General features: G+C 37.1%; 1 protein-coding gene across 1 annotated transcript in view; it reads right to left on the reverse strand.

Annotated features, from left to right (window-relative positions):
* Positions 1-13,061, reverse strand: part of LOC125073641 (vinculin) — a 46,999-nt gene that overhangs the window by 1,466 nt on the left and 32,472 nt on the right. Inside the window, exons 19-24 of the mRNA XM_047684534.1 lie at positions 12,856-13,045; positions 12,504-12,737; positions 12,095-12,224; positions 2,987-3,099; positions 1,829-1,919; positions 163-227 (exon numbers count right to left, since the gene is read on the reverse strand). Of these exons, the coding sequence (XP_047540490.1) occupies positions 163-227; positions 1,829-1,919; positions 2,987-3,099; positions 12,095-12,224; positions 12,504-12,737; positions 12,856-13,045 (823 nt within the window). The remainder of the gene's footprint in view (positions 1-162; positions 228-1,828; positions 1,920-2,986; positions 3,100-12,094; positions 12,225-12,503; positions 12,738-12,855; positions 13,046-13,061) is intronic.

A 13,061-nucleotide genomic window follows, 5' to 3' on the forward strand; every position in this document is an offset into this window, starting at 1 on the left:
TCTAAAAATAATAACTAGGAAATATAACTTGTTACAACAATGCTTATATTCATGGCATTCCTGTTAAATACATTATCTATAGTACAATAAGAAACCAAAGTTATCAAGAATACGACTTTCACAATGCTGTTCGTCCCGCATATAACTTCAAGGATAACTTACACTTTGCATCAAGTTTTGCGCGTTGCCGACCAACATTTCCGTTGCTTCCTGATCTTCTTCGCTACCTATAAACATAAACACATATTATAACACTAATCAATATTCAAAAGTCACTGACTATATAGACCAGGAGCCAATAACCAATATCCGGCTCCAATCACCAGTATTCAAACCTTGAACAGCATATGGTAATGGTTTTTTGACTTAATATGGTCCAGTTTGGTAACCTCTGATATAGATCAATTATTTTAAAGCCCTACCCTGCCCCACCATGCATAATTTACCATATTTCGACATTATCTACGAATGTCTTGTTCACGAGACTGAGCTCCACCAAATAAAAATAAAAAAACATTTCAAATACTTATATTAATTATTCATAGTTGGTTACAAGCCTTTGTTTATCTTTATCTGTCTGTATGTGGATTAAATCTTGCAGCTGAATTTAAGCAAGTACCAGATAACCGATTAAACCGAAACTTACCACACGTATTCGGTACTAGTGACAAAACAATTCAGTATACTAAATTTTATTTATATTGACATTAATTAAACAAAAGCTCTTTATTAAAGTAGGTTTTTGGAACAAAATTCCTTGTCGCGTTACACTTTAAGTACTTGGCGAATTAGAGTCAATCGACTTACTACAACAAAGGACGTCTGACGATATGGATTTAATTTTTATATACATTTTTATTTGATTTTATAACCAATATGCCATATATTTATTATTTTCATATAATCGCTCTAAAACGCGTTAAATTACTTCATCGCACTTATCATATTGTGGAATTATCAATTGATTTTTATATGCAAAACTTAATCTCTTGTAAATGGTAAGTTATATATCATCCACTATAAAATTGCCTACTCCTGACCATTGATACTTACTTCATTTGAGTGTCAATTTAGTACTACCTGTGACAGTCTCTTAAAATATTTCTTCGGTGAAAATAAAATTTAAATAATCAAGATATACATATAAACTATACTAATATTATAAATGCGAAAGTAACTCAGTCTGTCTGTCTGTTGTTCCAAACCACTGAACCGAAATTGATCAAACTTAGTATGAAGCATGCTTGAACTCTCAGGAGGACCTTTATTCTTAACACCAACCAACCTCTAAAACGCGAGCAAGGACGCGGCCGACAGCTAGTTTAAATATATAGTGACAGGAATTTCATTCCAATTGGTTTTTCCACATCTAGAGTCTAGAGTATTTTTTTGTCCAGCGTCAGCGATAACTAGTTAAAGGTAAATTATTAAACGCCGCTGCAGCTGACTACAAAATTAGTTAAATTTTACTTTATCAAGCAAAGCCTTACCTTTGTAGTCCGGCATGCCGACTGGTTATGCGTTAAGCGTTATGTAGCCGTCGAGGAAATTAAATTATATTAATGAGGCGTATATGCATTATAATAAAATTATACATAAAATATATTTTATTGAATAAATAAAACATGTGTTATTTATGTAAAAATAATAATATTAATAATGCTAAAATTAATAATTCAACTCAGCTATGATACACTGTTGTGCTGGTTTTGTAAAATTAGTATAATAATTGTATTCACAATTTTTTATCAGATTTTATAATCATACCCAAAGTTGTCATAGACATTTGTCGAGGATTGTTAGTTTAAATATAATACTTTTAACTCACCCTGAGCTCCTAGCATGGTCGCTTTGACGGTAGACAATATCTTGAGCTGCGTGCCAATTGTAGGGATTCTTTCGCATACTTGCAGCAAATTCTGAACAAAAAAAAATTATCCTTTCTATAGACATTTATCAATCAAGCGACATTGTTTAACTTTTCAATCGATAGATAGCGCTATGTGTATAATCACGCTCTCATTCGATATTAATTACTTCGTAAGTATAATACTTGAAGCTCATTGGTCGCTTGATACGTCATCGGCTTCCGCCAACCAATAACGTTTGAGATACAGTCTTCAGTGTTTTTAAACTGAGGAGATGTAGTGTAATGCTTACTAAAGTCATGTTTAAAATACGAAATACCATATTTTCACACAGTTTTAGATTTTCACAGATTATGATACGGGTACGCAATACTTCTTTACGGACTGAATATATAACCAAATATGTTAAAAGAGTTGATAGGTTTGGCACGATGCGTTACAGCATTCTCCGTATAAGATAAGTGTACTTTATTTATGATTAAGTAAGATCAACTTAAGGTTCATATGTAGGCACTTAAGTTTAGCTGCTCGAGATCCCAGTAGGGGCAAGGGATCTAGGATGTAAACTTAGTTTGGAGCATTGAATGAATGAATGAATGGAAATGATACGTTATGTTAATTTTGATTTTTATAAGTCCCAATATAGTTTACATCAACAATGCTATATGCAGTAACACAAAGTAATCCGCTTCTAGTCGATAGTCTTTTTGCAAATTAATGACAATGCCCTATGACCGATTTTAGACATAGCGGTCGGTCTCAACGGAGACTAGCTAGGATATTAAATAGATTGCACGGGATTCTCAAGTATATATAGTAACGGCCTATAAATATCTTACTGCTGGGCTAAGGCCTCCTCTCCGTTTGAGGAGAAGGTTAGGAGCATATTCACCCACGCTGCTTCTTAAACACATTTTCCTTTACAATAAACACAAATTAAGCACATGAAAATTCTTGTGCTTGCCTGGGTTTAAGCCCGCAATCATCGGTTAAAATGTACGCGCTCTAACCACTGGTCCATCTCAGGTATGTGCCCAAGCACAATCATATAATCCATAAACTACTAACGGTACGCGTTTGTCCGTAACTATATATAAATATATCACATATCAACTCACGGTACGAATCCTCTTGTCCGTGCACTCGAGAGCCAGCTTCTTGGCGAGACGCGTCACTTCCTCCGACGCTTCAGCGATCGCCTTGGCTGTTGCTATCAGCTCACGTTTACTGCCTGAATAGAGTCAATGTAATTGTTTTTATATTCATTATAATTCTTTTTTTACTGTTTATTTAATAAACTGCGTAAATTGCATGCTTCGTATTGTATTTAATCTGAGCATGCAAATGTAAAAAAGGAAATGAAAATTAACTATATTCTATTCCAACCATAAGAGGAGAAAAGCCAAATAAACAACATTTGACAGCAAATTGACGCGATATCATTGGTCGAGAGCTCGATTAATCTATGATATACACTATGGATTTGCGAAATAAATAGCGTTTTGAACTTCGACGAAACTGTTATCGAAATTTTGGAAGTAAAACTAAAGTGGGTAGTTATAAGTAGTTTAGTGTTAGCGTTGTATTATAAATATATTAATCATAAACTCTTAGTAGTGCACAATGTAGCTGATTTGTTAGCAAATCGCATGCAATACGTAAATCTAAGGTTTGTTTATCTTTATTCCTACTTCGATTGGAATAGGCTAAATGATTCTTTTTTTAAATCGTAAAAACGTACAAAGTCGTTTCAAGGTCATTCCCAAGTAGCAAGCTACTGACTAATTAACAATTTCTTCACAGTTAAAGTTTAAATAAATAATAGAGAATGTCGTCTTAGATTTTCGCGATTATTACACATTGAATTAAAACTAGTTTTTAACGGATTTAATCGCGTATATTAATTATTTTAACATCCCGACGTTTCGAGCACTTTGCAGTGTTCGTGGTCACGGGCAAAGTGCTCGATATATATTTTTATATTAATATATTTATATATTGATATTAATTAATTATTGAAAAAATTTTACTAGTTTAGTATTCGTTTGGTTATAGTTCGGTATGGACTTTTGATATCTGAAAGAAATAAATATTATTACATATAATTATTAATAACATTTTCAAAAGCACTTACAGCCTCCAGTTTTGTAAAAACATAAATATATAAATCCTTAAGGTAACTAAACGAAAGAATCGGGGGATGGTGGTTTAGAAATCCACGCGACATAAATAGTATATCCATAAAATAAAAGCTTACTTAACAAAATGATAATAATAACTATACGGAACCTAATTGATTAATAATATTATAATTCTTGAGTTTTTTAAAAACGAGTGCATGCTCTACTTTAGTATCATAATCAAAAAGGGCAATATATCACAACGGGAACGTTCAGACACTAAAATAATGGCAAGTGCTTAAAGCGCTTCAACTGCTTGACCTATAACTATACAGTGTGTCCGGTTACGGACTAGCGATATTCATTGAATACCTAAAGCAGTGGCTCAAAGTGTCCACCTCCTGCCTGTAGACAGCTCAAAGCTCTCTGTGCCACCTGGGCAGTCGAGCGCCTGACCATGTCTGTATCTAGTCTTATTTATTTAATCTAGGATGGAACCGAATTTATGTTGTATTTGTATATTAAAATAGTTGTTTTATTATTATCTAGAATATCGCTAATCCGTAACCGGACACACCGTATATAAAACATTTTAAAATAAACTACACATAACTAAGCGCTTAATTTTAATAAAAACTTATTATAGAATAACTGGGTCTGTATTTACATTATATACAACTCACCGCTTAGATTCATAGCGACCTCTATCCACGAGAAGCAATAAACAGACACAATTCAATGATAGCTTATTTAGCAAAGCTCATATATACATATACATCTATTCTATACATATAATAAAATTGGAGCGTCTGTTTGTAATATTAAAATAACCGCTTTTGGTACTAATACCAAAACGAACATGTTTTGTCTGTCTGTCGGTTTGTGACTGTGCTGGACCGATTTTGACGTAACTTTCGCTGGCAGATAACTGATATAATAAGGAGTAACTTAGGCTTTTATTAGAATTTTATATAAAATAATAATAAAGTCACGCCGCAATGTCCAAATAACTTAAATTCAAACGCGCACGAAGTCGCGGGCACAGCTAGTATTTAATAACTGTATACGTAATTAATGTACATATTTCATCTTGTAAATACTAGATGGCGTTATGTCAAATTGTAGATAATTCTGAATCGCGATGGCAAGATTCGCTAATTGTTTGCATATAGCATTTATAAATTTTTTGATTAAACATGGTTATCAGTGGCACCTAATAGTTTTAATAGTAAAACGTTAGTGTTGTGGAGCATCCTTAGGATCGACTGAGCTAGTTGTTCATGGTCCTTCGAGCCGGATAGTGTCTCATCAGACATCACCAGGAGGAAAGTGCAAGTCTTCGGATACGGAGCAAGGTGGATCGCCGTTACAAACGCAAGTGGGACGGCTGAATCTCTGCTGCTGCTGACGAGTACCTAGGAGCGGTACTGTCAAGAAGCCATCGACGTAGTTGCCCAGGACCTTACTGAGACCCAGTGAAGTCAACGCGCTACGAGCTACCGGGAGTGAGTGGTGGTCATCGGAGCCCTACTACTCCAAGGGGAAGCAGGAAGTTTGGAATTCACACCAATATATTGTGGATAGAGTGAAGTAAATATAAAAAGTGAAACTGTGAGTACATTTAAAATTACATTAATTTGAAAAAAGAAGATATAAACTCAGGAAATATTTTATTAATTTGCTTAGTATTTTTAGTATTCTTAGTATTTAATAAATTTAGAAAAAATTGTATATTTGACTTAGAATAATTTTACAAAAATTGTAAGTACGGGGAATCCATGTTCGATTTCAGTTTGAGCTATTGTAATACTAAAACACTTAGAAATAATTTATTTTTAGTTTATTAAAATGGAGTCTCTAATCAACTTTCAATATGATTTATGTTCGCGTATGTGTAAATCAAGGTTGAATTTTAAGAAAAGCCCTAAAGACCGGTTAACAAAGGCTTATATAGAAGGAAGGTTAGAGGCTATTGATCAATTGTGGCTTGAATTCTTATGTGGTCATAAGGATTTAATGAGAAATTACGAACCTAAAACTTTAAATACTTCAAATTATGTAATGTCTGACAAATATAATGAAACTGAGGAAATTTATTTGGAATACAAATGTGAATTAAAGTCTAAGTTGGTAGAGTTTAATATGACACAATGTGGAAGTGGATCTGACAATGTAAGCACAAGAGCTGCTCAGGTAAAATTACCCAAAATTAATTAATTTCAGGAGTTTACTCAGAATGGACTTCTTTTAAAGATCTTTTCAAATCTTTAATAATTCAAAATGTATCTTTAGACAATGTACAAAAGTTACATTATTTGAAGGGACATCTTGCGGGTGAAGCGGAGCAACTCTTGAGGCATATGCCAATTCAAGAGTCAAATTTTGAAAGGTGCTGGCAGTTACTAGAGGAAAGGTATAACAATAAAAAATACATCTGCCACCACGTTTTAAAACGACTCTTTAGCCAAAAGAATATGTCATTCGAGTCGGCGAATGCATTAAAAGATCTAGTTAACACCACTAATGATTGTTTAGTTACTCTCAAAAATCTAGGTATAGATGTAAATAGCTGGGATGTTTTAATAATTCATATTCTTACTCTGAAGCTGGATCCAGAGTCTCGACGTCAATGGGAGTTTAGTGTATCATCAAATATTTCGTCAGTCGAACTTCCCACCTATACTCAATTTAAAGATTTTTTAACAAATAGATTTCGCGCTATCGAGTTTTTGGGCCCGGTTTCAAAACCAGAAAACAAATTTCAAAATAATTGTAAAGTAAAAACACTTCATGTTGCAAGTTCTGTAACATGTCCGTTATGTTCGGAAGGTCATAAATTAAGTAAATGTAAAATGTTCCATAGTGAAACTGTTGAATCTCGTCGTAAATTTGTTTATGACAATAATGTTTGCTTCAATTGTTTGGGAAGCAATCACTCTGCCAAGGAGTGTCGGACATCTGTTAGGTGTAGTATTTGCAAGCGGACTCATCATTCGCTATTGCATCCTAAGGATGCTAATTCATCTGAGGAAAACAAGACTGAGTGTGTTGTTAATTCTCCAGAAGGTGCCACAACCTCATCTTCGAATGCCTCTCCATCATCCTTTATGGTGTCTTGTGTTGCAGCCGGTAAGAAACAACAACAAGTGCTACTTGCCACGGCTTTAGTCAAGGCTATATGTAGGAATGGTAATGAGTACAGCATTCGGGCGCTCCTAGACCAGGGGTCGCAGGCTTCATTTGTAACCGAATCTACGGTACAATATTTGGGTTTAAAGAAAACTGTTTTCACCAGTCAGATAGCAGGGCTGGGAGGAAATAAGGCAATAGTCTCTAAGACTATGGTCACCATGGAAATAAAGTCTCGGTACAAACCAGATTTTAAAATTTTAATAAAAGCACACGTGATAAACAATATAACATATCTCTTGCCAACTAGAAGAGTGGAAGCCAAAGAATGGCAGGAACTTGAAGGTTTAGTGCTAGCTGATCCGGAGTACTTCAATTCAAATCATATTGATCTTCTCTTGGGTGCGGACGTATATGGAGTAATTCTGCAGGAAGGTATGAAGAAAAATCCTGAAGGAACGCTGATAGCACAAGCAACCAGTCTCGGCTGGATTCTGTCCGGTACTGTAAGCTGCAACATCAAGCCCTCATCCCGTATAAGTGTAATGCATTGCTGCGAAAGTGAGGATTTATTGAAGAAATTTTGGGAACTTGAATCAGACGTTCCGAAACAAAAATCCAGCATGTTTACAGAGGAAGAAAGGCTTTGCGAACAACTTTTCACTCAGACTACCAAAAGAGATTTCAATGGGCGGTATATAGTTCGGCTTCCTTTCAAAAATGGATATCCCGAAGTCACAGGATCTAGAGACATAGCCGAAAAACGTCTTAAATCGTTAGAAGTCAAGTTCAGCAAAGACCCGATTCTGAAAACAAAATATCAGGAGGTAATAAGTGAATATCTTAAACTGGATCACATGGAAGAAGTACCACCAGAAGACATAAATAATCCGAGGGCTATATACTTACCACATCACGCCGTTGTCAGAAATGATAAAGAAACTACGAAGGTCAGAATTGTTTACGATGCATCCTGCAAAGGCAAAAACAACCTATCACTCAATGATCAGTTGTTGGTTGGACCTACCTTGCAGCCAGAGTTGCGGCATATAATCATGCAGTGGAGGTGTTCACCAATTTGTATGTCAGCTGACATCGTAAAGATGTATCGGCAAGTTAAAGTGGAAAGGCAAGATGCAGATTGTCAGAGAATACTGTGGAGAAATAATAAAAACGAGCCTATAAAATATTATAGGCATACTCGAGTTACTTTTGGCACATCTTCTGCTCCATATCTAGCAGTAAAGGCTCTTCAACAAGTTTCTCATGATTATAGTACTGATTATCCGTTGGCAGTCGAAAGAGTTTTCAACGATTTTTATGTAGATGATCTTATGACGGGAGTTCAAACCTGCGAAGAAGGTAAACAAGTATTTGTGGAAATGAACGAACTATTGGGAAAAGCAGGGTTTTCATTACAAAAGTGGAATAGCAATGATGATAGCCTAGTAATGGAGATGAATCAAAAGGAAAATAGGGAAAATGATATAAAGGAAGAAATAAAAATAAAAGAAAATGAAATAACAAAAATTTTGGGACTTACTTGGAACCGCAGTGATGACACCTTCCGCTATGCAGTAAGCCTTCCTCATTTGCAGCAACCTATAACGAAAAGAAAAATTATATCTGATATTTCACGACTCTACGATCCACTTGGGTGGGTAGGGCCAAGCATTATCATAGCAAAGGTAATGATACAAAAGCTGTGGTTGGCAGGATTGGATTGGGATGAGGAAATTCCAGAAAATTTATTACAAGAATGGTTAACTTACCGTGAAGAACAGATTGTATTAGGTAATATTCGCTTACCAAGGTGGGTTGGGACAAAGTCAAATGATAATTTAGTTGAATTACACGGATTTTGCGACGCATCCAAAACAGCATATGCAGCAGCGGTGTACGTCCGTGTGATTGATTCTGAAGGAAAGGTCAACACGTCTTTGGTTACTGCTAAAACAAAGGTGGCACCAGTTAAGCAGGTCTCAATACCTCGTTTAGAATTGTGTGGAGCTGTTTTGCTTACAAGGTTGATAATCGAAGTTGCAAGAGTCATGAAAATTGAAAAACACAATCTTCATGCGTGGACCGATTCCACAATTGTACTTGCGTGGCTAAATAGTCACCCAAGCAGATGGAATGTTTTTGTAGCAAATCGAGTGTCTGAAATATTAAGTAGCTTAGATCCGCAGACGTGGTGTCATGTGACTTTGAAGGAAAATCCAGCTGATTATGCATCTCGAGGAATTAAACCACCTGATCTGGTGAATAATGAGTTATGGTTTCGTGGGCCGAAATTAATTTCTTGTGAACCCATTATTTATCATAAACCAAAAAATTTAGAAACTGTAAAAGTGTAAAGTTTGATTAGAAATATCTATAAGCAGTAAGGAAGATGACAACACACTCAAATAATGTTGCACACCTTTTGGCGAAAGTGGACAAAAGAGTATTTTAATCGGTTCTTACAACGCTATAAATGGGCTGTTAATAACAATCCTCAAACTAATATCGGGGACATCGTTATAGTAAAGGAGGATAATTTACCTCCATGTCGCTGGCTCTATGGTAGAGTCATAGCTACTCATTCTGGTGCAGACAATATTGTCAGAGTAGTTAGTCTTAAAACTAAAAATGGAACATTAAAAAGACCAATATCTAAGTTGTGTTTCTTGCCTGTAACAAAGAACTAAAATTCTAACATTATTATTTTTATTAGTTCTGTTTGTTTTATTATTAAATATTATTATTAATATATGTTATGTTAAAGGACAAAGTTGCACTTTGCCCTTGGGGGGCGATGTATGTATACGTAATTAATGTACATATTTCATCTTGTAAATACTAGATGGCGTTATGTCAAATTGTAGATAATTCTGAATCGCGATGGCAAGATTCGCTAATTGTTTGCATATAGCATTTATAAATTTTTTGATTAAACATGGTTACCAGTGGCACCTAATAGTTTTAATAGTAAAACGTTAGTGTTGTGGAGCATCCTTAGGATCGACTGAGCTAGTTGTTCAATAACATTACTAGCGATATTAGTTCACTAATATTCTCATTTGACTCTCCACGGGCTGATACTACATATTCAGATCCAACTATAAACGAACAGCAGTTAGATTGTTGTATTAGTAAAATTTTAAAACGGCTGATCATTGTCGGTGTCTAAAATATTTAGTGTATTTAATGTCAGTTAGTTTAATTTTCATAAAATTGTATATATGTCATTACTAGTCTTTTAAATCGCGCTGACGTTTTGTAAAAATGATTTACGTTTTGATATTGTATTCATGACAATGAAACAGCGATGCAGAACTATCGATAGTTTGACTATCGATAGTTGACCTCGAAAACTATTCAGGCCATCGATAGTACTATCGATAGTATCGATAGCTCTCCGTCAACAATAGTATTGGTAGCACCGATAGTCCAAAACTATCGATATAGTTTAGGTTAAAAGTAAAGGTTTTTGCAATACTATTTATAGTATTGACACGTGACAACACTATCGATAGACTATCGATACTATCGCTAACACCTTAATTATCGATAGTCTATCGATAGTGGACTATCGATATGCAACGCTACAATGAAATGAGTTGTTCAAGAGCATGTAGGTTTAATTAATCCAATAAATCAGTACAATAGTGCAATGTTGACATTTGGATTTTACCTTAGCTCCGACTCATCCTTCACAAGTCTGATAGGAACTTGTAACAAACAATGAATACAACGCTTCAAAGCGAAAGCAAACTTCAACTTGTTGCGATAAGTCGTTGCACGTTACGATATATTCAACCAAACATCGGGTTCAGTTTAGCTCGTGTACTTATTAAAGAGGTCACCGGATTTATTAGGAAAATGTTCTGTATAAGCATTTGTTTTTTTGCCAAAATACTTATTTCAACTTGGAGAATGCAACGCCGATCGATTAGATTTTCTGTCCAACCAATTGAGAAAATGTTAACAAACATTTTAACTCTAAGTTTAATTGCATAGATGTGACCGCTGCATTAAAAAAACGATCATCACTGAGAGACAGTTGTGATCGATCCTTTACTACATAATAAATTCTTCTCATCAATGAGTGCGTTAGTAGATTACAAAGCCGTAGGGACAACATAAACTAAGTTCCAGAAGCTTCTAGAAATTTCGGGATTTTTCCTTGGAAACGTATCCATTAAAAAATTTAAAAAAATCTTGTAATCCACTATTCATATTCAAGTCAAAAACATACCCTTTATATCAACAAGTTATAGAAGCTTCTAGAAATTTCCGGCATTATTGGAGTTATTCTATAATGATATACATATATGTATCTAAAGCACACAAAATAGACACGTGTAGCGATAGCACAATACAAATAATCACAATGTTTTTAAATATATGTAGCAGTGTATAATACATAATATTTACAAATATATATATATATATATGTTAACATCGTTACCTGTATACATTTACTTTAAATATAAAGTTCTAAAAGGGCCTTGGTTACATTTTCATTAAAAAAAAAAGACTTTAAGTAAAGAAATAAAATAACAGTGTTAATGTGTAATTACTCAGATATACTTAGTATTGTTATGTTTCGTTTGGAGGGTGAGTGAGCCAGTGTAACTTCAGGCACAAGGGTCATAACAACTTCATTAATTTGGTTGGTCGCGCATTGTTGATTTAAGGAATGGTGAATATATCTTACAGTGAAAATGTCTATGATTCTGTCCATTTAACAGCAGGTGACCCATTTTTTAAAAAATATTATAAAATGTTAAAATTACTTAATGTACAGTTCGAAAAACGGATTTTATTATCAAGGTCACGGCATTTGAGACTGTAGCTTCACTCGTGTGCACCAGTTATTAGTGTAATTTTATTAGTTCTTACTTACCAAAGACTCTTATATAACACGGTCAAGGAAACTTAGTAGAGTAATACAATTTGGTAATAATTAAAATAATTATAAGCGGCACGCACCCTTGGAGTCGGAGCGCACGAGGTCGGAGAGGCGCGCCATGAGGATGGCCATGCGCTTGGCGGCCGCGATGATCTCGTTGTCCTTCGACGACCACTCGCGCACCGCCTTGTGCAGGTTGTGCGCCGCCACCTGCCGGCACCGCCCACGGTCACCGTCTCATTTCCGCTCTCGGTCGAACGGACGCGAAATGTCGAGCGACATTGTTCGTTCGATATATTCAGTAGCCCGTGATGCGGAACTTACCGAAGTGATCGTTATTTCGATTTCAAAATAGATAGCGTCCGTCAGGGATGCCGACCTGGGGGTTTTCCCGCTAAATTATCTCTTTAAGAGGACTTTCACTCGGGTGGCATCACCGATTCCCGCGCCGTCGATGTAGGAAGCGAATCGTGTATCGCGAGTCCTCACCAGGATGGGCTGGCTGGGGTGCGGCTGGCGGCGGAAGATGTCCTCGCCCTCGTCGTCGGTGTCGGGCGGCGGCGGGCGGGGCGGCGCGCCGGCCGCGGGCGGCGGGGGGCGCGGGGGCGCGGCGCCCGACGCACGCAGCGCCGCCCGCGCGCCCGGCGCCTCGGGCGGCGCGGGCGGCGCCGGCGCCCCGCTGCGCGACAGCGCCTCCTCCACGCCGCGGGCGCCCGCGATGATCTGCACGCACGCGCACGGGGTCGTGAGTCTCACGGCAACACACCAAACTAAGTACATTATCGATATTGGGTCATGTCGGGTGTCAGGTGATGTGACACGAGGGGGCATTGATGGCGACCTCTGCGTTGGCGTGGCGCCAGGCGGGCGGCGCGGCGGGGTCGGCGAGCGCCACGCGCTTGGCGGCGCGCACGGCGGGCGGGATGGCGGCCTGCAGACGCGCCTGCGCGGCGGCCAGCGCGGCCGCGAACTCGCCGTCGTCCGTGTTGTCGCGCTCGGCGCCGCCCACCAGCAGCACGCGGTTGGCCAGCCTGCGGGCGCCGCTCG

Source organism: Vanessa atalanta, chromosome 25 (assembly GCF_905147765.1).
Source record: "Vanessa atalanta chromosome 25, ilVanAtal1.2, whole genome shotgun sequence".
NCBI classification, from domain to species: domain Eukaryota; kingdom Metazoa; phylum Arthropoda; class Insecta; order Lepidoptera; family Nymphalidae; genus Vanessa; species Vanessa atalanta.